The sequence below is a fragment of the Medicago truncatula genome, chromosome 8 (genome assembly GCF_003473485.1).
Source record: "Medicago truncatula cultivar Jemalong A17 chromosome 8, MtrunA17r5.0-ANR, whole genome shotgun sequence".
Taxonomy (NCBI): domain Eukaryota; kingdom Viridiplantae; phylum Streptophyta; class Magnoliopsida; order Fabales; family Fabaceae; genus Medicago; species Medicago truncatula.
Window position 1 is genome coordinate 41,424,652 of NC_053049.1, and position 26,004 is coordinate 41,450,655.

Here is a 26,004-nt window from a genome sequence, read left to right on the forward strand (position 1 = left end):
TTTTGCTGAGGTGGGTTGTCATTAGCGACATGGTGCCCATGTGGCAAGTGATGATTGGGTGAGGTGGTTTGCTTAAATAGGTCTTTCATCCCTGCAAATATAGGTCATTTGAATTTTCATCCCTGAAGTTACTAATCAGATGTAATTAGGACCAAAAGTCAAATGATTAATATTTGCAGGGGCATATTGGAAGAATTAGTAATTTCAGGGACGAAAATTCAAATGACCTATATTTGCAGGGGCGAAAGACATATTTAAGTCTAAAAATAATTGAAATATTATAAATTTGTATTTTATGTGTTTCCAAAAAAAAATTGTATTTTATTTATTTAGTAATAAGTTTAATAATAGCGGTTGAAAATGGTGGTTACTTGAGATAGCGGTAGGCATTTGCTAGAGTGGTGATATACTAATATGTGGGCATAGAAGATGGTTAGGAGAGTGGTTGAAGGTAAGTGATAGTTAGAGGAGAAATGATATTTGTACAACTATTATGTGATAATTTTTGGATAACTTTCTCTCTGATATTCATATGAGATTTTTATTCTCTCTTTTCCTTTTTTTCTCTCCATTGTTTTTGACCAATAATAAGAAAAGAGAAAATCAAGGTTGTCACCAAAGTTATCATCAATTGGATGTACAAATATCACTACTCTGGTTAGAGTGGTGACATACATTGGTCAAAGTGGTGAGTGACTGCGGATAGCTAGTGGCCTCAACAACATTTTAGAATTTAGTTTTGTTTTTTGATTGTATGGGAAGTAGTAAGTGCCACTTAAAATTCACACACCGCAAAGTCTTGAATTCAGATGAGATGAAGGTACCAACCAAACAATATTGACTTGCATTAAAGTAAACCTTACCAACAATTTTATAATTTATGTAAAAAAAAAAAAAAATTCAATTTATACTAAAATCATACACTTAGAACTATACCTCACAATCCCTCAAAAAAAAAAAAAAAAAACTATACCTCACAATCACACGCCCAAGTTTTCTACCATTTTTTCTTTGTACAAAATTTACTACCATTTTTATTTTAACTAATTAGATCTTCATCGGTTACATATAAAACAATAAGAAACTTGTTTTTTTTAATGAATGGAAAATAGAACATTTATTGTGTTATTTGTTTATTTAGGTCTAACGACAAAACTCAAATACACAAAATGTTGAGAAGTATTGCGTGGAAATAAAATTGAGAAGTTAAAAATTATAGGTTCAAATTCTCTCTCCATTATATGATATATATTTGCAGGACGCATTTAACATATAATAAAAACACTAATGCAAAATTTTTCGGATTTTTATTTAATATAAGATTTTTTTTTTATTATATGACAACTAGTGGTTATTCCTACAATTTTTTATTATATGATATATATTTGCAGGACGCATTTAACATCATTATTGCACTTTGTTGAACATGTTTTGGATTATGTTGATATGGAAACGTCACTAAAAAACATGTTTCTCATTTTTTTTGCTATCATTTCTCTCGCTCTATGACCTTCTCGTGTGTCGTATTTTTTTCTTCTGAAAATACCCTTATATTTTTGGATCTAGTATAGATTATATAATCTAAAATATGTTTATACATAAGCAGCAATCATAATCTCTTTTATTTCAACAATTGTGAATTTCGTTTTTTAAAAACAACCAAAAGACAGTAAAAAATGATAAAACATGTCAAATAAAATAAAAAATACTACAAAAAATTCTAAAAATCAAATAAAGCTAATGCAATTTTTTGATAAAAAAAACTAATGCAAAAATTTTCGGATTTTGATGAGAATATGAAAAATTTCAAAAAATGAAAAATAAGTCTAAACAGTAGAATTTTGGATTTTGAGATGCAAAGTCCTGTAAGAAGTTCCTTCCTAGGCGAGACTTGGTCCTTGATTTTTCTTCTGATTGTTTGGACAAGTTTCAGGGTAATCCGATCAAGTAGCTTGAAAATCAGATTTTCAACTGGAACACGAATGGGAAAACCTAACAATGACCTAAAACACAAGAATAGGAGTTATGATGGTTCATATGATTCTTAAGCTGGCTATTACTGTTGCAAATAAACTTGGTCTTTGTGTTGTTACAATCATATTATATAATCTGAATTAGTTTTTCCTCTGAATTTTTGGCACAATAGGGGTATACGAGGTGTTCAAATTTTATTATCTGAAAAAACAAGGAACATGGATGTTTCAGATTACAAAATTCGAACTATTTATTATGTTCGGATTGGATATATAAAAAAACTCATTTTTCATTAAAAAAACAAGGGAAAAACTCATTTTATATTTTATAATCCAAAAGTTTCCAAAAAGATTTTTTGAAAAAAAAAATAGTGTGAACGAGAAATGCAGAGTGAAAAAAATAAAGGCCTTTTATTTTTTTTCGTTAAGCAAACACTATTTTTTTTTCAACAAGGAGGCCAAACACTTGTATCATTAAAATATTTTAAAATGTGATACTTATGATATGAAAATTAAGTTATTATATTTCATCCACGAATGATTTTTTATTTGAGTGTTGAATATGTAGCACTAAATTATTCAAAAATTTGACACTTTCAGCAATCCTATTAATCATGCATGAATAATCAGAACATAATTTTCCTTCAAAAAATCAGAACATAATTTTGTAAGAGAAAAAATAATTGAAACTTACTCCCTCCGTTTCAAAATACATGTCCATTTTGAAGAAATTGCACCAACCAAGAAACCAAATAAATTTTGTTATTTTTAATGAAAATATGTGTGTGTTTTCTATAATACCCTTAATCATTTATTATTTCATTTTATTTTTTTCTCTCTCTACAATAAATATGCAAGGGTATTATTGACAAGACAATAATTAATGTTGCATTGAAACTTGAAAATGACAAGTATTGTGAAACAAAATTATTCTCTAAAATGGACAAGTATTATGAAACGGAAGGAGTAAGAGTTAAGAACAAACACTTCTAATTATTTAGTACTACTATATAATATCTTAGACGAAAAAAACTGTCACTTCAGTGGGTCAAAGTAAATATTTTGTCTATATATAATAATATATCTGGTCAAAATGAAACTTTCATATCATAATATCCATCATAAAAGAAATACTTATAACAGTTTGACTGAGATAAAAAAAAAAAAAAAAACTCAGTGTTAAAACTGATAAAAAAAAAATCAACAATTTTATGAATACTAATATCCTAAATGATAGAGAATAAAACTAATATATTCTTTGTTTGACTCAGAATATAAAACAATATTAAACTCAATAGGATTTCTCATAAATTTGTTCAATAAACATTAATACAGCTTTTTATTATAATACTACAAAAATAGTAATAAAATATAATTTATGAAAGGAAGTAAGTCAATTAAAATTAAATTTGAATGAGAAAGTAATAAATGTAAAATTCAAAAAATAGTATATAGTAATACTATTATAATGTTTAAATGACTCTTACTGTGAGCTGGCACTTTGACTCAACATGTCCTAGTCAAATATAAAGACCATGACTACCTTTTTCTAATTGTACTACAAAATTTAGCAAACTCAAACTCTTCTCTCTCTAAGCAGCTACAAGTACAACACAACACAACACAACACACTTGTTTCTCTTGTAACCAAATCTATTTTGTTGCAAGTTTTTTCTTTTCTTCAATAACCCTATTTTTCATATGAAATTTTTCACCTTCTCTTTACCTTACCCTATATAGATAAATATGAGTCAAAGATTAAGACAGGGTCAAGGGTTTTAGGTGGGAAAAAAAACATCACAAAACAACACCTACCATTTTACTACCTTTTTTCATATTAAAAATATTTCGTGTCTTTTTCATTACCCTTTTGATGTCGGAGAGTAACGACCGCGCCGCCACCGGTGGTGGCGGTAGTGGTTACCGGAGTACATTTTCACGGTCAGTTTCATGGACAGACTGTTCACCTTCAAACAGAAGGCCGCCAACACCGTCGGCGGCGGTGAAAAACAAACAACGATCGTTGCTTCCACCGCTTCGTCCTCTTTCCATCAACAAACGCAGCATTGGAGAATGGCCAAGTGCTGGATCTGACGATCTCGGTGTTTGGCCAGAGACACCAAGAGGAAGAGGTTCAATCACTGGTTCAGAGTTTCAGTTCACAAGAGACAGGTTAGCTTTCTATGACAAAGAATGTTCCAGAATCGCTGAACATGTTTACCTAGGAAGCGACACAGTGGCGAAGAATCATGAGGTTTTAAGAAAGAATGGGATTACTCACGTGCTTAATTGTGTTGGGTTTGTCTGTCCTGAATATTTCAAAAGTGAATTTGTCTATAAAACTCTTTGGTTGCAGGATAGTCCAACAGAAGATATAACAAGTATTTTGTATGATGTTTTTGATTATTTTGAGGATGTTAGATTACAAGGTGGTCGTGTTCTTGTTCATTGTTGTCAAGGTGTTTCTAGATCAACCTCTTTGGTTATTGCTTATCTTATGTGGAGAGAAGGACAAAGCTTTGAAGATGCTTTTCATTATGTCAAGAATGCTCGTGGTGTTACAAATCCTAACATGGGTTTTGCTTGTCAACTTTTGCAGTGTCAGAAAAGAGTGGTAAATGTTAATTCAAATGCTAATGCAAATGTTAATGCTATGCCTTCAAGTCCTAATTCTGTTCTTAGGATGTTTAGAATGGCACCTCATTCACCTTATGATCCTCTTCATTTGGTACCTAAAATGGTTAATAAGCCTTGTGCTAAAGAGCTTGATTCTCGCGGTGCTTTTATTGTTCATGTACCTTCTGCTATATATGTTTGGATTGGTAAAAATTGTAGTTCTGTTATGTGTTGTAATGCACGATCGGCAGCTACACAGGTTGTTCGTTACGAGAAAGCAAATGCTCCAATTCTTTGCATTTGTGAAGATGAAGAGCCAATGGAGTTTTGGGTTGCTCTTTCTAACCAGCAATTATTGTTGGGGAGTTCTGATAAGAAAGAGGTGTTGGGAAAGGATTCTGATGAAAGAATGGAGATTGATGGTGATGGTGTTGTTGATATGGGGATTCATCCTAGAAAAGTTGATGAGTATGATTTGGATTTTGGGATTTTTCACAAAGCACTTGCAGGGGGTGTTGTTCCACCTTTTTCTGTATCTAATACAGGATCAGAAACCTTGCTTCCTGCTAGAGAAAATAGCTGGGGAAGACTAAGGAGGAAGCTTGCTAATGGTATCATGAAAGGTTTGTTTACATCTTCCAAATGCTGTGATACAACCTCTCCAAAAGATGAATTAAAGGTGAGTGTGGAAGAAGAAGAAAAACAACATTCTGTTGTTGATTCTTTTCCACCTTCCTCAAAGCATCTTTCTGGTTCATCTGGTTACTTAGACTATATTATAGATAGCAGCTCGGGCAAGGCAAGAGATGGCCCTGTACTCGTTGATCGCCTTGTTCCTAGTGTTGGGTCGTCGTTGCCACCAACTCCTCGTCGAAAATCAGATTCTTTTCACTGTTCTCTAAGTAACAGCCCGAAATTCTGTTCCAAGTCGCTGACACTTTCTCCTTCCAATTCTGATTGTGATAGTTCCTTTACATTTTCGCCTGCATCTACAAATTGGTCTGATTTGTCATTCATGTCCTCTCGGCCGCCATCGCCTTCTTTTGGACTTGATTCAGCTGAACAACCTTTTTATGTTAAAGATGCATCTTTCTTAGAAAGATCCTCTTCACTTCGCAAAGATGCTGCTGTCCCTTCATCTTCAGAGACAATTTTGTTTAATCACACCATGGTAGGGAGAAAAGGGTCTAACTCTAAACCCTCCATTGCAGAGCGCAGAGGGAGTAAACCGCCGCCTCAAATGTTGGTATCTTCTGTCAGCGAATCATCCCGTGCTCACAAAGTTCTGGTAAGATCACAGACATTCACTTTGCCTGCCCGAGACGATAATTTGATGAAGTAGTAGTAAGCAATCTGATTGTAGAAACATAGTGGGAAATGGGTAATATCAGATGCAGATATCATTAGTGGTTTAGTTTACCAGTTGAAAGTGATATTTGCAGAGGATCTTTGTAGTATGATATAGTGTCATGACAATTGACAATGGTTCAATTTTGTTCTGTATAGCCATAGTTGAGCCTATAATTATACTATATTTTTTTAGGTAAATCTGCACTGTTGCCTGAATGTGGGAGTAAAGCCTGCAACGCTGAGCAATAATAACAACAGAGGACTTGTGAATTGCAATCAAATTTAATTGAATATCGAGTCTATTTTTCTATCTCTTTTTATTTTATTTTATTTTTTTTATTTTTTTATTTTTTTATTTTTTTTTTTGGGGGGGGGGGGTTATTTGTTCATGCAAGGAAGAAAAAAACAAAAACAAAAACAAAAAATGAGGGCCATAAGTTGGGTGAAGTATCACTTGAATGGCTATAAGATGTGATATTTCGAACAATGAATGAGATTTTTGAATTTATTAGAGTCATTGCAGTTGAATCTTCTGCAGTTTCCTGCATTTGCGAGAGCAGATTTGTTTTTGGACAAATGTAAAAAGACAGTTAGAAAAGGGAGAGATGATAAAAGTATGTAAATTTAGAGACAACAGGGGGATTCAACTGTAGTGAAAGTGAAACCAACTCTAAATACCAATAGATAAGTATCTAAGCACTTAGAAAACCCTCCCTTAAAAATCAATTATCAAGGGGGAATAACTGAATCACTTAAATAAATACATCAAGAATCACATACTAGTCAATGTGGGACTCAAACACCCCATAATACCAAAGTACCTATCACAATCCCACAATGTCACGAAGGAAGACCGAGAAGGTGCACTTGTTAGGCCACAAAGATTGAGTTGAACTTTGAAGGTCAATATACTGAGGTGGACATGCATCAGAGAAAGGGGCATCTGAATTCAACAGAAGTTAATTTTGAATGTGCATTGAGCTTTTGAGTTTCAGTATTCTGTAATATGAATAAGTTGGTAGTTACTTTAATTTGATTTCGTGATTAAAACAAATTGAAAAATCCCTAAGCTCGTCACTAATTGAACTATTGTTTTAAGACTTGTAAAGTGGTCATGGTCACAGCAATAAAAAATCACATAGAAGGTGATGAGTGAGACTGGTTTTGAAATATAATAATAGATAATATATTTTGAGGACTACATAAATACATTTCAATGTTTTACGTTAAACAAACACAAGCTATAACAAGTGTATCTTCATGCTTCATTGGTAACTATCAAAGACAAAGAGGTATTGCTCCAAGCATTCACCAAAATAATGATATGTCAAAAACAAAAAACGTTTTTCATTGTTTACTGATTATAGTTACTGTATTATTATTAATTTAAACTTTTAACATCGGCAAAAGCTTGCTCACTAAGTTGTTGCCTTACAGATCATATAACACTAGCTGAATGGGTCACCATTCCACTCTTGATATACTTGATTTATACTAAATACAATTTGAAGATAAAAAACTGTACAAACAAAAAGTTACCTATGGTGAATGTCACTGTATCACAATTGATAGGACGTGAATCGCCCTATGACTAATTAAGCACCTTGTTTTTGGTGACTTTTATTCACTCGTTCTTTTGCAGTACAACACTACAACTAAAAGACAAGTTTGAACACATAATCTCTATGACTAATTAAGCTATTTACCAAAACCTACCCTTAGTAGCGCAATCTTTCTGTCTTTTCTTTTATAGGGAGAGAAGATATGACATTACTTAGACTCCAATAGCTGCACATTGAGATCAGTCGCCTTCTTTGCCCTTGGTACAGCAAATGCGGTATGCATTAAGTAGATTTTGCCTGTATATAGCCAAACCAACACTTTAGATCAAGATTTATCGAAAATCTCCTTTTCCAAAAGAGGTGTTGGTGGAAACCGACAACAGCAGAAGGAACTGCCTAACATGCAACTCAACTCATATTGTCAATGAAAGAAATTCAAATGATATCAGAATATCCAAAAGTGAGATCTTAACTTGGTAAAGAAAACAATAAAAACAATGGGACAAAATGCACTACAACGCTTTACCAGCAAAAATTGTAGAAATGACATTGACTCAGGAATATTGGACTAATGTTTACAAGTATGTACAAGAAAGTGCTCAAAAACAAGAAATATTGATCATATGTAGCAAAACAATAATGCTATTTGGTACACAAAGATTGTAACTTCGCACTCAAACACTTGCAGGAGCTAATCATATTCATTTGTACATACTTTACCAAAAACCTTTCATTCTAAAAAGGTTTCATGTAAAAAATGTTCCAAAATTCCTTGTCTAATTTTTTTATTAATGTTTGAGGATCCTTCATATATCTGTACATTCCAATAGACATGGAAATATTTTTATGGAAGGGTAACCATTCATAAAATACCCATAACCTGAAAGCTAATGCTTAACTATGTGTTGGCCATATCCACACTCTTACCAAAACATAATTAAAAGTTGTACAGTAGCAAATTCAATAACTTGAAGGATTGGAAGTTGCTTACATGCAAAAGCCTCCTCTTTGCAAGCATTATTGTTAAGATGAGAGGAACCATTCCAGCAGATAAATGCTTCAGTGCGTGACCACTGACAGTATGAAAAGTCACTGCATAAATCAATCTATCGGCAGTCTCTTGCATCATAGCTAGAGGGTAAAATCCTGCGAAGATTTAATTTGAAACTGAGAGCAATTTAAAAGAGTATCTCATTGAAACACGTGTTATACCATACCAAAAGTACAAACCTGCAGCCCATAGCCAATACGTTGAATGTGTGTACATTGGAGGCAACAACAATGCCATGAGAGGTACAGCAATGCATGATACAGTTTGGACCAGAAGATATGGACGGATGTCACCAAAGAACCTACAACAGAAAAAAGCTGAGTGAAAAAAGGAGCAACTCACATTGAATTGTCAACATGATGCTCAATTGCTTCATGGCTACTTCCATCAAATGGAAATTATTAATCCGAGGAGAATACGAGATTCAAAAGAACTAGCTTAAAAGCATCTCAAATGGTACAGACCCTTTGAACATCACCCTTTTTATTTTATAGCACTTAAGCAGCTTTTTACCACAATGGTGAAGTGTAACTCTAAAAAGTTCATTAAATGGGACTTCATCAATTCCTTAAAACTTGATTGGAAAACGGTTTTTTAATGCTAAGCAATTGTTCCTCATATATAAGGAACCATCCTTAAAATTGATGATCATGAATAGTAACTTCCAATAAGGAGCGGTTCCTTAAGATTAAGAGCTTAGTAATCATTGGAGCTACTATAGTGATCCCCCTAACACCTCCTAGCATTTTCAAGGGTGGAACAATCAAGACTTTTTTTCATTTTATATATCATATGATGATTAACCGAGATGTTCTAGCACTGCTTCCTAAAAGCAGTGTGTCCCCTTTGCAGAAAATTCCCCACTGCTGCCTAATCCTTGACACTATCTCAACCAATCCATGATGATGGTAATTAATTCATCTGAGGGGATTACAAGATTCAAAAGAATTGGCATAACTTTTGGCATTGTCTTAAACAATGCTGATATTATGAATCACAGATACCATAAATCATATATCTATGACACCTATGTTAACAGAAGTAGCAAACTATTATCTGTATGAAGAACAACTTGCTCAAGTTTAGAAGAAGGAATTCATCAAACTATATGGGAAAATAAAAACAAAATCCAGGTACGAGTAAGAAAAATAATTCTTCCCAGTAAAAGAGACAGAATTAGCTTGCCTCCAATACACACTGCTTATCATAGCAGCCATTATTAGAGGAAAAATTGAAATCGTTCCCTTCTTTGCATCAACCCTTTCAATGATGAGAATTGCCACCAGCGAAGTAAAAGCAACAGTCATCTACTTGAACAAACATAAATCAAGGAATCGAAAATTGTCAAACTGAAATGGAAAAAAAAAAAATGAAAAACATTAATGACTGAAATTCTGGAATGATCTTCCATGGAAGAACTCACCGGCAACCTGTCGCACACAAGGCCATTATCATTTGGCCCGAGATGATAATATGCAGACCCAAAACCTACTGAAGTCACAGCCACATAAAAACATGTCCAACCCCATAGCTCACCTTGGGAACTTTAACCACAAATTGAATTATCAATCATATAATTCAAAACAACAATAACATAAGCTAAAAAAATTGAGTGAATAACCTAGGGGCTGTTTGGATCGACTTATCTGAACCTATCTACTGACATAAGCACTTGTGAGACTGTTTGGAAGACAATTTGTGGGAATTTATGGAAACAATTTATGAGTTATGACATATTCATAAACTATTTTCAGCTTATTTTCAAAAGCTGACATTCATAAAGCTTATGACATATTCATAAACTGTTTTCAGATTATTTTCATAAGCTCTCAAAGATAGCTTAAGAAAACAGCTTATAGCATACACAAAAACAATTTAACTTTATTTATCTTTTGTTATAGAAATAGTTTGTACATAAGCGCTTATCATCATAAGCATTTATGCTATAAGCTGCAAATCAAGTTGTTTATCCAAACAGAACCCTGGTGATTAAGCTTAAGTGATTATACCAAACTATAATTCCTAAGATGGAAATACCTTAAGTTAAAATAATTGCTACGATGACAAAGCATAAGCCCAATAAGACCAATAACCATGAAAGGTAAATTTGATATCACATTAAGTGCATTGGGAATACCTGAAAAACAAACACCCTTTAAATGAAAGACCCACAAGACGAAATTGGTCTGAAATCCTTCAAAATCACATTTTTAATTTTAACAATTACCAAAGAATTGACGCTTATCAGCGAAATCATGGTACATCTGAGGTTGAGGAATGGATGGGGTTAGCTTCATGAATAGATAGAATGAAGCTACCGCAACTACCCATGCTTGTGCAGTGCCTTCTTTCATTGTTATTGCTGAGTGGATGAGAATGTGAGAAGAGAAACTGAGCCAGTGAGGGAAAGTAGCAACGGAAAGGGATGATGTAACATGAATGCGGTGACGGTGGCGGTTGTCGGCGTGACGGTGTTAGCCGCCATCAGGGACCGGACAAGATAAACCGCGCGAGTTTGTCTCTTTTTTTGAGTTTGTCCAAATTCAATTTAATGGATTTTAGGAGTTAATATTTTTTTTCCTCAAATAAGTTAAGTCGATTTGTTCAAACTCTTTAGGAGTTATCTACTGTACATACTAATTTTTTGTTTACTTTTTTATTTTATTTTTAAATTTGCGTAAAAATTAAAATAGAAAATCTAACTATACTAATGAAAATAGTCTAGAGAAATGCTAAGGTCACACTCACTAACACTCTCTTCTAACACCAAATCAAAATTGGACATGTGTCCCACTTTTTTATTTCATTTCTAAACATTTTAATTTAATAATTTAATTTAACAGCTGGAGAGAGAAAGAGAAGAAGAGAGAGAAGAGGTAGTGAGAAACACGAGTCCTCTTCAATTTCTATTTTTTTTCTGAGATGAATTTTCTTTCTCTCTACACGATGACGTATATTCCTTTGATTATTATGATGTATATTCCTTTGATTATCGAGTCGCAGCAAATACTCCGTTTAAAACTTTGACTTGACCAATTTTGTCTCATAAAATTTTCACACATTAAGTTGTATTCCTCTTTCAAAGAAATTAAGCTGTGTTCTTCTTCTGTTCTAAGTTTTCTGCCATTGGTGAAAGAAATAAACCCTATTCTCCTATAATTAATAATTAATCTTTTCATGTACACGTTATCATACCTTCAAAAAATGTATACATTATCACTTTTGTGGTTGTGGTTGTAATAACGTCTGATATAGTGACATTCTTTTCTGTTCTTTTCTTGGGCTGGTACTAATGTTTTCGGCTGTTAGGATTACCATTTGTTGTTTGGTGTTTAATGGGAGCAGCAGTTGCTGTGTTAAGGGGTCTTACCCTGTTAATTTGGGACAAGCAATGGAGAACTTTTTTTTTGACACAGGAGAATGTGTTCTGGGGGAGATTGAGCAAAGGAGATGAAAAGTTAAGGGAAAAGTTAAAACCTAATTTAATAATTAAAAATAAAATAAATGATTTTCAACACTAACTAGTTAAACATGTTATAGGTTAATTGAAATAAAAAAATGGGACACATGTCTAATTTTGATTTGGTGTGTTAAAAGAGAGTGTTAGTGGATGTGACCCTAATATTTTTTTTTTTAATTATATTTGGTTGTAATATTTGATATTTTTTTAATAAGTTAAACTAGTCCATTCAAATTAACACAAAACTTTAAGAAGAATCACACTCAAAGATTTTAAGTCAATATTATCGGACCAATTCAAGTGGGTTTATTTGATCATATATTTTAATTGAATTAGTTTATTTTTATAATATCTATATTACCTTAGTTAATTAAATTCCATTTTTCACTATTTATTTTATAATTTTTAGAATTCAAATTTGAAAAAAGAAGAAGATCGTAACAAAAAATGGTTCACCTGATCATGGTGATCTTCTTTTCTCCATAGTAGAGAGGAGGCATAGTCTTATTTATTTAAGATGTGTTTGGATGAAGAGTTTAAGGAGAAAAAAGAGCAAGATTTATTTTATTTTTTAAAATTACGAACACTATAACAATATGACAAATAATTATATAATACTTCAATTATTATGATCATGAAGTTCAGGAAACCAATCATAATGGCATCATGGTTGTTGAGGATGTTCCTCAATTTACTCTATTTTGGGTGGAGGATCACTTCAAAAAGAATATGAAGAACTTCATCTTCCAAAATGACCATCTACCTTTCTAAGAGAGGCAAAATTTGGCAATGTTGAAGATGTTTGTTGATAGTTTAAGACCTTATACATACATTGATAAAGATGGTAACTTTTTGATCAATGAAGATGATCACGTGTTGACCAAAACTTGCTTCATTGACACTTATAATTTGGTCAGGTTTCAAACTCAAGACGGGGATGATGATCTTCTTCGTGGGTTGTTTAAAGTGATATTTTAATCTTGGCAATCTTTGTTTGTTTATTTGTATGTGTGGGCAATGTTTCTTTTGTGTTTGCAGAGGCAATGTTTGATTTACAACTAAGGTTGATGAAATTGCATAAATAGAAAAGTGACAAGGGGAAACTGACAAAGTGTCCTTCTTCATCTAGATTGAAAACAACGTCTTTGGATGATAGAAATGTCCATTTCCACCTCACATGTCAAAACATTTTTGGAAGCCAAGATACATCCTTGCTTCAATAGATTTTAGTGACATTGTTTTGAAAAGAGAAGGAAGTAAACTATTCTCGAGAATTCTTTCACAGTAGCCTTGGAAACAAAAGAACATCGGGATGTGGAAATACTCGACGACGATACTCTTCCCATGGGTAAAGTGTTTTATCTTTCTTCCTCTTGGTATAACCATGATCTTATCTTAGTAGAGACAAAGATAAAGGCTTCGGAGGTCGATGCAACTTATAATCACAATTTCAGTCTTTCAAATCGGAAGTTAGCCTATCTAATGGACAATCTTGTTATGGTTCATATTCTCTCCGTGGTCTAAACTTTAAACAACATAAAGTATGAAATACTATCACCGATCTCTTTTACAAATTGAGGATTTCAACGAGTTTGACCGTAGAGTTGGTCGTCAAGACTAAGCAAATACTCCCTCAATTATGAGTGTTTGCTTATAATAATGATCGGAGAGAGTAAATGAGATGCGAAAGAAGCGCAATATATTCAATGTATTTAAAAAGTTAAGTTTTGCTTATGATAGTGAATGAATGGAGTAAATGATATAGGAAAGGAGAGGAATTCTTTTTCATATAAGGTAAAGAGGTTGAAAAAAAGAAAGAATGAGGATCAGTTGAAAGTGACTCAGGAGATAGCCTCATAAGTAGGGATGATCCACCCTGCTTTTATAACCCCTCGAAAACAGGGTGGGGCACGTCAATTTAGGTGGGTTAAGGCCGATGCGATAAACAATTTTTTTTCTTTCATTCAGATGAAACATAAAAGTTCATAATTCATTGTTTTTTTTTTTTTGGTACAACAAAATTCATTGTTGTTACTAACAAAAATAAATAAATCTTTCATAAAAAATCTTGAGTTATTAACATGATTTGTCCTTTTGTTTTTAAAGAAATACTCCAACAAGTTATCAACACGTGATCATCAACGCTCGAACCCAATTTTTTCACTAATAAACAAAATTTATCACTTTTAACAAAAACAAAATTTTACATATGAGTTTAGTTAAAAATAAGGATCAAAAGTGAAAATAAAAACTTTTAGGGCACTAACAACCGAAGAAAATTTTTAAATGGACTAAAATGAAAAATTTGTATATTTATAATGACGAAAATTATATTTAACTTTGTATCTTTTTACATAAAATAATTTAGGAAGATGTACTTGTATGGACTTTTCTTTTAATAATGTTCAATAACTTAACAGACTTCTTAATTGTAGTATTTAAAACACATCAAATATAGCATTTCTTCAATTTATATGTGTTTCATGTCCTTAAAAGTGGCTTTCCAAGCAAAGTTTGCACGACGTATGCTCATTTTTCTTATTTTGACTATAAATTGATAAGTTTCTTCCCAATAAGGTGTGATCTTCCCCTATGTGTTTTATGACTACTTATGAGTGTTTGATCATCCTCTTAAAATTATCTTTGGTTAACGCCATTGTTGTATCTTTTGCAGTTCCTTGTTTGATAATGGCTTCCCTCAGGTCGGCATTACTACAATTTTTGTCTAGAAAATCAAGCTCTTCCCTTAGGAATTATTTTTTATCTTCGAGACTTAGTAGGTGTGTTGTTCTCCAATTGACTTCCCCTATTTCGACAAGGATGACTGATTTGGTTCCATATGTAAAGCGATATGGTGATTCTCATTTGGTCGAATGTGGAGTGGATATGTTCTTGCAGTATTGGATACAGTTTGTCGACCCAATTTCCTTTGGCTTAATCGAGTCTTCTCTTTAATCATCGAAAGAAACATGATTTACTGCTTCTGATTGACCATTCATTTTGGCATGCTCCATTGAAGTGAACAGCTTTCTTACTTTAACTCTTCGAGGTATTCTCCAAATTTCCTATATGAAACTGCGCTCTATTGTTGGTAACCACGACTTTTTGGATTTGAATCTTGCAAAATGTTTATTTTGAAGAAATGAAGCATATTGTTCGACTTAATTCTGGGTAGAGCTTCAACGTTTATAAATCAAATTTATTTTACATATTACATGGTTTTTTTTTTTCATCTGTGAATACCAAAATCAAAACTCGGTACGTTTGCAATGATAAAATGTATATTTTAGCAGTTATTTCGTAATATTACGAACCACATGCTTTTCCCCTCAAGTTTCTATACACATGCCTAGATTATATTTAAAATTTAAATTATTATTTGTTAAAATTTGATTCAATTTAATTAAAATTTATAATAAAAATAAACTATTTTATTAAGTAATAAAAGCTAATCATCTGTTTTTGGTTACCTTAAGAAAAGCTAATCATTTTTTTAGGTTACCTTAATAAAAGCTAATAATTTTTTAGGGTAACTTAATAAATGGTAATTCTTAGTGTCCTAAAAAATTCAATGCTTCTAATTCAGTTCCTTCTTATCCAAATCAAACATGGTGTCATATTTCTAATTCAGTTCCTTCTTATCCTAAAAAAAAACCTCGTACACTCAAATCTTTATCAATTAATAGCTGCCTATACCAGAATTAACAAAATTCAAAATTCCATTTATAACTTTATTATCATAACCATTTTTATCAATGGTTGAAATGAAATTTGATAACCTGGACAAATGCCCTATAAAATGATGTTGAATACAAAGAGAAAAAATGTGCAACCCTTGAAACAAGGTAACAAAAGTAATCAACTAACCTTTATTATAATCCTCTTCATTTAATGAACATTTCATTTTGACAAGAGATAGACACGATGAACATAACAACATTTCATTCTGACAAGAGATGGACATAATGGCTCACAATGACAATAATAATATTACTAACATAAAATTATTATTATTCTAATTGTGTCTAGCTCGAGTCATTGTCTCTATCTCATGTCCATTAAATAGGAAAGAATCTCAAACACTTGTTATGTTGCTATCAATGTCATGTTATTTTATTATTTTGCAGTTTATTTTTGCAAATATAATTTAAGGTTTTATCTTAGAAAGTTGGATATTTTAACAAGTATTTAACTATGTGGTGTGTTATATGTTGGAACAGCCGTACCATGAGGGGTTTTACACTGTGCTTGGTCTCTTTCTTAGTTATCTTTGGTTCCTGGTTTCAAAGGTTTGTAAATGTAACCATAAAATCTTCTTTTGGTTATTTGCATTTCCATTCACATTGGCATTGCTTGCTATTGGAGGTTACTTTTGAAAGAAAGTTTTTAATAATCACACTTTAAATCATAAATATATTGTCGTATGTTTGGAGAAGTTATATTTAATATGACCAAGGTCCTTGGAATCAATTTTTGAAATCAATAACATAAAATTCATTTTGGACCAAGGACCTTGGAGCCAAATCCAAAAATTATCTAAATATATATTTCAACATTATGTTTATTGCTACAAATGTTATTTTGACTTATTAAATAAGCTTCGGCGTAGAACTGTGTGAAATGATTTTTAAATCTCATAAGCATTAAGCAAGCTTCAATTTGGTTAGAATTAATTCCAGAAAATAAAATATTGCAGAAATCTTTGATCTTTGGAACACAGTTTTGTCATTATTATATTTGCCATAATTTATATATGAGTGTGTCATTTCAGTGTGTCATCACAAAATGTAACTAAGAGTGACATACAACAAGCTGCCTTTCCACCAAGAGGTTGGAATTCCTATGATGCCTTTTCTTGGATAATTTCTGAAGAAGAATTCTTACAAAATGCTGAATTAGTTTCTCAACGTCTCCTTGCTCACGGATATGAGGTATAAATACTGAAAGGAACTATTATTTGTGGATGCTTTTACTTTCCGTGTTAGCAATACTTTTGTTATAGATATAGATTGATTTATTTGTTTCTACATTTGTAGTATGTTGTCGTCGATTACCTCTGGTATAGGAAGAAAGTCCCGGGTGCTCATAGTAATTCTCTTGGATTCGACGTGATCGATCAATGGGGAAGGATGGCCCCTGATCCAGTAAGGTGGCCTTCATCCAAAAGTGGGAATGGATTCACTGAAATAGCTAAGAAAGTACATAGCTTAGGTTTGAAGTTTGGAATTCATATTATGGCAGGGATTAGCACACAAGCTGTGAATGCAAACACCCCTATCCTAGATACAACAACGGTATTATTTTGATTTTCTGCTATAACTTTATCTTCTATATATATTTATGCATTATACATACACAAGTATATCAGTAGATAAACTCGAATAAGCAATTTCAAAATAAGGCAATTCAAAGAGACACATATTCTAATTTTTTTTTTTTATCCTTATTGACCTTTTCTTGCGATATCACAGGGTGCTGCTTATCAAGAATCCGGTCGAGTATGGCATGCAAAAGACATAGCAATCCAAGAAAGGCGTTGTGGATGGATGACAAATGGTTTCATGAGTGTAAATACAACGTTAGGAGCCGGGAAAGCATTTTTGAGATCCCTTCATGAGCAGTATGCTGCTTGGGGTGTTGATCTTGGTACTCGCACAACTAACTAACTGTCTCAACATTTTTATCATGTTATTGACAACAATCATGATGATTTGAAATCTACAAAGTATTTATTTGTAATTGCCTTATCATGTTATATACACGGTTCTGCCTATGCTTTGCAGTAATTTTGAATGATTTTATGACTTTTGTTTCAGTGAAACATGACTGTGTGTTTGGCGAGGACTTGGATTTAAATGAGATAACCTATGCATCTGAGGTAATCTTCAGTTTCCAGTTTCTTACTTTCATCTCTACTATTTTCTCTTGAATAAACACTCGAGATCTCAATATTTTCGCTACAATTATCTACAAACTTATCATACGACATGTCGTGCTAGGTTCTCAGCAAGGTTAATCGCCCCCTTTTGTATTCTCTATCTCCCGGAGTCAAGGCCACACCAGACATGGCCAAGCAAGTCAGTGGACTGGTCAACATGTATCGCATAGCAGGAGATGACTGGGATGTATGGGGAGATGTCAAGTCTCATTTTAATGTATCAAGGTGATAAAGTTGTTTATACTTTATATAGATGTTTAAGATGTTTTTATTAGTCTTCGAAATATGTTGCAATAATGCCACTTCTTTGTTTATGTTTTGTTATTTTACCACCAATTCAACATTACCTAACTTCAGTTCATTAAATTCTGAATCAGGGACATGGCTGCAGCTAATTTGATAGGAGCAAAAGGTTTAAAAGGGAATTCATGGCCTGATTTGGATATGCTACCATTTGGATGGCTAACTGATGCAGGTGATAAAACTCGGAATTTAGATAGTGTGAAGCATTCTCTCTTAATTAAAAGACTTGTTGAAATATGGATTTTGAACCTTTTTTTCTTTTATAGCCGTAAATGATGGTCCACATAGATCTTGTAGGTTGACACTAGAAGAGCAAAGGACACAGGTATTGATGAATAGTACAACTGAGTTACTTTCTTATATATTTTTATGCAATTATGTGCTTGCATGCATTATGATATATTCTGATCAATTTATTATTATCTCACAGATGACTTTGTGGGCTATGGCAAAGTCTCCCCTTATGTATGGAGGCGATGTGAGGAAGATCGACAATGCCACATATGAAATTATCACGAATCCTACCTTACTTGAGATTAATCATTTCAGCTCAAATAATAAGGAGGCATGAACCATCTATTTTAATTTTTAATTTTTGGAAAAATAATTGGCATGCGAAGGATAAACTTAACATGAATATTAACATTTTTAACCGCCATGCATGACAGTTTCCTTATGTCACGAAGAATGAAACGCGTAATCAAGTGAAAGAGATAAGATCTAAGGAAGCCCCAATACAATCAGTAGAAGGTGAAGTTTAGAACTTATTATTTTTTGGGTTATGTGATCTTTCTTCCTTGTGTTTTAGTACTCATAATGCAAGATGGACACTGCAGGTGTATCTTCGGCTGACATCAGCTCTTGGATTGCGACGGGAAGAAAAGGAGAAGTGTATTTGGCTTTCTTCAATCTAAGTGAACAAAAGACACCAATATATGCACATAGATCAAATTTGTCTAAGGCTTTTACTGGCAAACGCATCCGTTCCTGTAAAGGTCAGGAATTATGGAGTGGAAAGTATGTTGCAACAAAGAAAGGTTCAATATCAACGGACGTGGGTGTTCATGGATGTGCACTATTTGTTCTAAATTGCAAGTAGTTTGGCTTCCAAAAAAATGGAACATTGTTGACTCATTATTTCTTTATTTAATCACTTTTCCCGATGGGTGGGACTTTGTAAATTGTAACAATAAGAACAACACATTTCATTGTTTGTTTCATTTGTTCATAAAAATTATGGCTGATTAAGTATGCTCCTTTCAAGTGGTGTTGCACATTTTTTCTTCTTCTATTAATACCTTATATATTGAAAATTAAAGACCCAAAAGGGGCATATCAAGTATAATAGCACAAACTAAAAAAGAGAGATACTTACATTCTAGACCACATTCAGATTATAAAGAGCAAATTTAGCAATGCAGTGATCTAAATGATTTCCATCTCTATTAGTATTAATTGAAGAAAGAAAAATAAAAAAAGCAAAAAGTAAAAGGAAAGAAAGAAATTCAATAAAGAAGTTGAAAGTATCAAAGGTCAAACTAGAAAGTCACTAAAAAAGGAAACAAAAACAAAAAACTAATAGTAGAAGAAAACAATACATCAAAATAAATGTTTCAACATTGCAGCTGATTCATTCATTCAAATACCCATTGATTTTCCCTACGAACTTCTTCCTCTTCCTCCGGAGTGAAATCATTCTTGATGTGAAAAGTCTCTCGAATTTGCTCCGGTGTCTTCCCTTTAATCATGTTCACCACAGTCTCGCAGGTAAGATCCAGCAAGCTCTTGATATCCAAGTAGTTTGAAGCAAGAATGAGATCGAAAAGCGTACCCTGATCAACCTTCACGAAATCACCATCCACATGCTTCTTACAGTATTCAATCACCTTCGCCAAAATCATTCCCGCCACGTTTTGAACAGGGATAGCGTTGTCGGCACAATCGTCTTCGATCATGTGCTTGATCGTCTACGATTCAAGCGCCACCGCCTCAGAAACCTCGAAGGTTTCGCCGTCGGAACTCTTTAGAGTGATCTTCTTGGTAGCTGAAGACATAGCAGCGATTGAACAAAGGTGTGTGAAATCGCTAACCCTAACTTTCTTGAACATAGAGAACTAAATAAGGAATTTGAACATAGAGAACTAAATAAGGGAAAATAATAAGTTGTTGTTAATTTTATGGGTTTGTTGAAGGAGTTTGAGATTATGGCTAACTATACTACAAAAATAATATACTAATAAAAAAAATCCATATCAATTTTAAATGTATAATAAATATGTATTTTTCCTTTTGTGAGATCTTACAAAAGACCAAAGGTGAAGAATTTCTTTATTTTTTTAATAAAGGAATAGAATGCAAAAACTTCAAGAGAAAGTTATGACGTCTTAATTAGGTTGGCACCTCATAACTACTTTTCTCCTTTTCCCATACTCTAATAATGGGGAAGAACTTTGAAATAATAGAGGTTGAACAAAAAAATATTGTCTTGCCAAAAAAAAATTGCATGAATGTGAATGACATAAAAATATAGAATTTAAGATGAAAAGAAGTTAAACAAATGACACACAAAAACCAACAAAACAAATCATAAAAATATTGATACATCTCATGGAGCTTACATTAGATTGTATCAACATATTAGACTATATGACAAACCATACAAGTGAGATTAATATTACATCTTTATTCAAAATATCTAGGCATACATATATAAGTCATCTCACGTATATGTTATTCAACATCTACTATTACATAAAGTGTGAGACTCTCTATGTCTGTAATTATATGACATAGTCAAATATGGTGAAATAGATGCACAACAAGATCAAAAAGGTTGGTTGGTGGTGATTTAATGGAGGGAGATGTCGGTTCCTTTATATCATTAGAAGAGAAAAAAATTAGAAAAAGAAATAAGATGAAAAATAAAATTGAGATTGTGTAAATGATACTGGTAAAAAAAATTGTTCTTTGTCCATGAAGTTATAAAGAATAAAGTGAGTCGAATGAGTCAGAGATTTTTGAGTAATTAATTTTTCAAAAATTAGACTTAATTAAAAAAACACAATAACATTTAAGAAATTCTAATAAACACGTATTTTGTTAATTCAACATAACACATTAGAACTTTTCTATAGTTAAATCTAACCAAAGACACAACATGAAAAAATTTAAAATAATATGGATTGATTAAAAAAATTGCAGGAAAACGAACAACAGCCAAAAATTTAAATTTAATATAAAAATTAAACATCTACTCTTATATTGATCATCACATTTACATGTGTCTCGACATATACAATTGTATCTAATATGGAACTTTAAATCACAATTGACACATTAACATATCTTTTTTAAGTGTGAGACTTTTTGCGTATCTGATTTGGTGACATAATCAAATAAGGTAAAACACAGGCATAACATGGTTAAATAGGTGGATTGATGGTGATTTTATGGAGAAGGGTTTATGTTCTAACTTTCACGAAAAGAGAGAAATGAAATTAGAAAATGAAAGAATATGAAAAAGTAATTTGAAAATGAGAGAAATGATATGAAAAAAGTAGTGATTGTTTTGTCCGTGGAAACATTGAAAATAAAGCGAGTTATTGGTAATTTTATGGTTTAATTGAAGGAGTATTCTTTCTACCCAAAAAATAAATAAACTCAATAAAAAGATGACACAAGATTTTAAAGTGTCGCTTTGTCAACTCAGCAAAAACATGCATTTTTTCATTGTTAGATCACACCAAAAAGCAAAAGTGAAGGTATTTTACATAATAGAGGTTGGATAAAAACATTTGCATGAAAGTAAATGACATCAAAAAAACGTATATTTAATATGAAAAACCTTCAGAAGATGATCTCAAGAATTGGGATGGTGATTTCGTGAAGGTTGATCAGGGTACGCTTTTCGATCTCATTCTTGCTGCAAACTACTTGGATATCAAGAGCGTTGCTGGATCTTACCTGCGAGACTGTGGCGAACATGATTAAAGGGAAGACACCGGAGCAAATTCGAGAGACTTTTCACATCAAGAATGATTTCACTCCGGAGGAAAAGGAAGAAGTTCGTAGGGAAAACCAATGGGCATTTGAATGAATGAATCAACTGCAATGTTGAAACATTTACTATTTTGATGTATTGTTTTCTTCTACTATTAGTTTTTTGTTTTTGTTTCCTTTTTTAGTGACTTTCTAGTTTGACCTTTGATATTGAATCTTCAACTTCTTTATTGAATTTCTTTTTTTCCTTTTACTTTTTGCTTTTTTTATTTTTCTTTCTTCAATTAATACTAATAGAGATGGAAATCATTTAGATCACTGCATTGCTAAATTTGCTCTTTATAATCTGGATGTGGTCTAGAATGTAAGTATCTCTCTTTTTTAGTTTGTGCTATTATACTTGATATGCCCCTTTTGGGTCTTTAATTTTCAATATATAAGGTATTAATAGAAGAAGAAAAAATGTGCAACACCACTTGAAAGGAGCATACTTAATCAGCCATAATTTTTATGAATAAATGAAACAAACAATGAAATGTGTTGTTCTTATTGTTACAATTTACAAAGTCCCACCCATCGGGAAAAGTGATTAAATAAAGAAATAATGAGTCAACAATGTTCCATTTTTTTGGAAGCCAAACTACTTGCAATTTAGAACAAATAGTGCACATCCATGAACACCCACGTCCGTTGATATTGAACCTTTCTTTGTTGCAACATACTTTCCACTCCATAATTCCTGACCTTTACAGGAACGGATGCGTTTGCCAGTAAAAGCCTTAGACAAATCTGATCTATGTGCATATATTGGTGTCTTTTGTTCACTTAGATTGAAGAAAGCCAAATACACTTCTCCTTTTCTTCCCGTCGCAATCCAAGAGCTGATGTCAGCCGAAGATACACCTGCAGTGTCCATCTTGCATTATGAGTACTAAAATACAAGGAAGAAAGATCACATAACCCAAAAAATAATAAGTTCTAAACTTCACCTTCTACTGATTGTATTGGGGCTTCCTTAGATCTTATCTCTTTCACTTGATTACGCGTTTCATTCTTCGTGACATAAGGAAACTGTCATGCATGGCGGTTAAAAATGTTAATATTCGTGTTAAGTTTATCCTTCGCATGCCAATTATTTTTCCAAAAATAAAAAATTAAAATAGATGGTTCATGCCTCCTTATTATTTGAGCTGAAATGATTAATCTCAAGTAAGGTAGGATTCGTGATAATTTCATATGTGGCATTGTCGATCTTCCTCACATCGCCTCCATACATAAGGGGAGACTTTGCCATAGCCCACAAAGTCATCTGTGAGATAATAATAAATTGATCAGAATATATCATAATGCATGCAAGCACATAATTGCATAAAAATATATAATAAAGTAACTCAGTTGTACTATTCATCAATACCTGTGTCCTTTGCTCTTCTAGTGTCAACCTACAAGATCTATGTGGACCATCATTTACCGCTATAAAAAGAAAAAAAGGTTCAAAATCCATATTTCAACAAGTCTTTTAATTAAGAGAGAATGCTTCACACTATCTAAATTCCGAGTTTTATCACCTGCATCAGTTAGCCATCCAAATGGTAGCATATCCAAATCAGGCCATGAATTCCCTTTTAAACCTTTTGCTCCTATCAAATTAGCTGCAGCCATGTCCCTGATTCAGAGTTTAATGAACTGAAGTTAGGTAATGTTGAATTGGTGGTAAAATAACAATACATAAATAAAGAAGTGGCATTATTGCAACATATTTCGAAGACTAATAAAAACATCTTAAACATCTATATAAAGTATAAACAACTTTATCACCTTGATACATTAAAATGAGACTTGACATCTCCCCATACATCCCAGTCATCTCCTGCTATGCGATACATGTTGACCAGTCCACTGACTTGCTTGGCCATGTCTGGTGTGGCCTTGACTCCGGGAGATAGAGAATACAAAAGGGGGCGATTAACCTTGCTGAGAACCTAGCACGACAAGTCGTATGATAAGTTTGTAGATAATTGTAGCGAAAATATTGAGATCTCGAGTGTTTATTCAAGAGAAAATAGTAGAGATGAAAGTAAGAAACTGGAAACTGAAGATTACCTCAGATACATAGGTTATCTCATTTAAATCCAAGTCCTCGCCAAACACACAGTCATGTTTCACTGAAACAAAAGTCATAAAATCATTCAAAATTACTGCAAAGCATAGGCAGAACCGTGTATATAACATGATAAGGCAATTACAAATAAATACTTTATAGATTTCAAATCATCATGATTGTTGTCAATAACATGATAAAAATGTTGAGACAGTTAGTTAGTTGTGCGAGTACCAAGATCAACACCCCAAGCAGCATACTGCTCATGAAGGGATCTCAAAAATGCTTTCCCGGCTCCTAACGTTGTATTTACACTCATGAAACCATTTGTCATCCATCCACAACGCCTTTCTTGGATTGCTATGTCTTTTGCATGCCATACTCGACCAGATTCTTGATAAGCAGCACCCTGTGATATCGCAAGAAAAGGTCAATAAGGATAAAAAAAAAATTAGATTATGTGTCTCTTTGAATTGCCTTATTTTGAAATTGCTTATTCGAGTTTATCTACTGATATACTTGTGAATGTATAATGCATAAATATATATAGAAGATAAAGTTATAGCAGAAAATCAAAATAATACCGTTGTTGTATCTAGGATAGGGGTGTTTGCATTCACAGCTTGTGTGCTAATCCCTGCCATAATATGAATTCCAAACTTCAAACCTAAGCTATGTACTTTCTTAGCTATTTCGGTGAATCCATTCCCACTTTTGGATGAAGGCCACCTTACTGGATCAGGGGCCATCCTTCCCCATTGATCGATCACGTCGAATCCAAGAGAATTACTATGAGCACCCGGGACTTTCTTCCTATACCAGAGGTAATCGACGACAACATACTACAAATGTAGAAACAAATAAATCAATCTATATCTATAACAAAAGTATTGCTAACACGGAAAGTAAAAGCATCCACAAATAATAGTTCCTTTCAGTATTTATACCTCATATCCGTGAGCAAGGAGACGTTGAGAAACTAATTCAGCATTTTGTAAGAATTCTTCTTCAGAAATTATCCAAGAAAAGGCATCATAGGAATTCCAACCTCTTGGTGGAAAGGCAGCTTGTTGTATGTCACTTTTAGTTACATTTTGTGATGACACACTGAAATGACACACTCATATATAAATTATGGCAAATATAATAATGACAAAACTGTGTTCCAAAGATCAAGGATTTCTGCAATATTTTATTTTCTGGAATTAATTCTAACCAAATTGAAGCTTGCTTAATGCTTATGAGATTTAAAAATCATTTCACACAGTTCTACGCCGAAGCTTATTTAATAAGTCAAAATAACATTTGTAGCAATAAACATAATGTTGAAATATATATTTAGATAATTTTTGGATTTGGCTCCAAGGTCCTTGGTCCAAAATGAATTTTATGTTATTGATTTCAAAAATTGATTCCAAGGACCTTGGTCATATTAAATATAACTTCTCCAAACAGACGACAATATATTTATGATTTAAAGTGTGATTATTAAAAACTTTCTTTCAAAAGTAACCTCCAATGGCAAGCAATGCCAATGTGAATGGAAATGCAAATAATCAAAAGAAGATTTTATGGTTACATTTACAAACCTTTGAAACCAGGAACCAAAGAGAACCAAGAAAGAGACCAAGCACAGTGTAAAACCCCTCAT

The 26,004-nt window shown here is 32.7% G+C and overlaps 4 protein-coding genes and 1 pseudogene across 4 annotated transcripts; 2 read left to right on the forward strand and 3 right to left on the reverse strand.

Moving 5' to 3' along the window:
• Positions 1-3,563: 3,563 nt before the first annotated feature.
• On the forward strand, positions 3,564-6,249 carry LOC25501833 (protein-tyrosine-phosphatase MKP1). Its single transcript, XM_013591268.3, has one exon. It carries the CDS (start codon positions 3,847-3,849, stop codon positions 5,929-5,931), a length of 2,085 nt encoding a protein of 694 aa, XP_013446722.1. The 5' UTR covers positions 3,564-3,846; the 3' UTR covers positions 5,932-6,249.
• A 343-nt stretch (positions 6,250-6,592) lies between these two features.
• LOC25501834 (uncharacterized) lies at positions 6,593-11,091 on the reverse strand. The gene is made up of 7 exons (XM_024773216.2): positions 10,780-11,091; positions 10,590-10,689; positions 9,976-10,096; positions 9,738-9,859; positions 8,732-8,853; positions 8,493-8,647; positions 6,593-7,798 (listed from the first exon to the last, which is right to left on the reverse strand). Exons 1-7 carry the CDS (start codon positions 10,904-10,906, stop codon positions 7,784-7,786), a joined length of 762 nt encoding a protein of 253 aa, XP_024628984.1. The 5' UTR covers positions 10,907-11,091; the 3' UTR covers positions 6,593-7,783.
• A 4,747-nt stretch (positions 11,092-15,838) lies between these two features.
• LOC25501836 (alpha-galactosidase) lies at positions 15,839-19,480 on the forward strand. Its single transcript, XM_013591271.3, has 12 exons — positions 15,839-15,866; positions 16,233-16,301; positions 16,784-16,943; positions 17,049-17,306; positions 17,484-17,658; positions 17,829-17,890; positions 18,012-18,175; positions 18,328-18,425; positions 18,520-18,578; positions 18,684-18,818; positions 18,922-19,003; positions 19,090-19,480. The coding sequence occupies exons 2-12, from the start codon at positions 16,240-16,242 to the stop codon at positions 19,350-19,352; spliced, it is 1,518 nt and encodes a 505-aa protein (XP_013446725.2). The 5' UTR covers positions 15,839-15,866; positions 16,233-16,239; the 3' UTR covers positions 19,353-19,480.
• Positions 19,481-19,882: 402 nt separating this feature from the next.
• LOC25501837 (SKP1-like protein 1B) lies at positions 19,883-20,310 on the reverse strand (annotated as a pseudogene).
• A 2,561-nt stretch (positions 20,311-22,871) lies between these two features.
• LOC25501838 (alpha-galactosidase) lies at positions 22,872-26,004 on the reverse strand. The gene is made up of 11 exons (XM_013591273.3): positions 25,943-26,004; positions 25,301-25,460; positions 24,938-25,195; positions 24,588-24,762; positions 24,356-24,417; positions 24,071-24,234; positions 23,821-23,918; positions 23,667-23,725; positions 23,427-23,561; positions 23,242-23,323; positions 22,872-23,155 (listed from the first exon to the last, which is right to left on the reverse strand). Exons 1-11 carry the CDS (start codon positions 26,002-26,004, stop codon positions 22,893-22,895), a joined length of 1,518 nt encoding a protein of 505 aa, XP_013446727.2. The 3' UTR covers positions 22,872-22,892.

Coding starts and splice junctions, on each gene's coding strand:
- LOC25501833 (XM_013591268.3), top strand. CDS start 3,847: ATGTCGGAGAGTAACGACCGCGCCGCCACCGGTGGTGGCGGTAGTGGT.
- LOC25501834 (XM_024773216.2), bottom strand. CDS start 10,906: ATGAAAGAAGGCACTGCACAAGCATGGGTAGTTGCGGTAGCTTCATTC. Junction 9,860..9,975: donor TTGTGTGCGACAGGTTGCCG/GTGAGTTCTTCC, acceptor TTGTTCAAGTAG/ATGACTGTTGCTTTTACTTC. Junction 8,648..8,731: donor GTATTGGCTATGGGCTGCAG/GTTTGTACTTTT, acceptor AAATCTTCGCAG/GATTTTACCCTCTAGCTATG.
- LOC25501836 (XM_013591271.3), top strand. CDS start 16,240: ATGAGGGGTTTTACACTGTGCTTGGTCTCTTTCTTAGTTATCTTTGGT. Junction 17,659..17,828: donor TGCTTGGGGTGTTGATCTTG/GTACTCGCACAA, acceptor CTTTTGTTTCAG/TGAAACATGACTGTGTGTTT. Junction 17,891..18,011: donor AGATAACCTATGCATCTGAG/GTAATCTTCAGT, acceptor ATGTCGTGCTAG/GTTCTCAGCAAGGTTAATCG.
- LOC25501838 (XM_013591273.3), bottom strand. CDS start 26,004: ATGAGGGGTTTTACACTGTGCTTGGTCTCTTTCTTGGTTCTCTTTGGT. Junction 25,196..25,300: donor TCCTTGCTCACGGATATGAG/GTATAAATACTG, acceptor CTACATTTGTAG/TATGTTGTCGTCGATTACCT. Junction 23,919..24,070: donor TCTCATTTTAATGTATCAAG/GTGATAAAGTTG, acceptor ACTCTGAATCAG/GGACATGGCTGCAGCTAATT.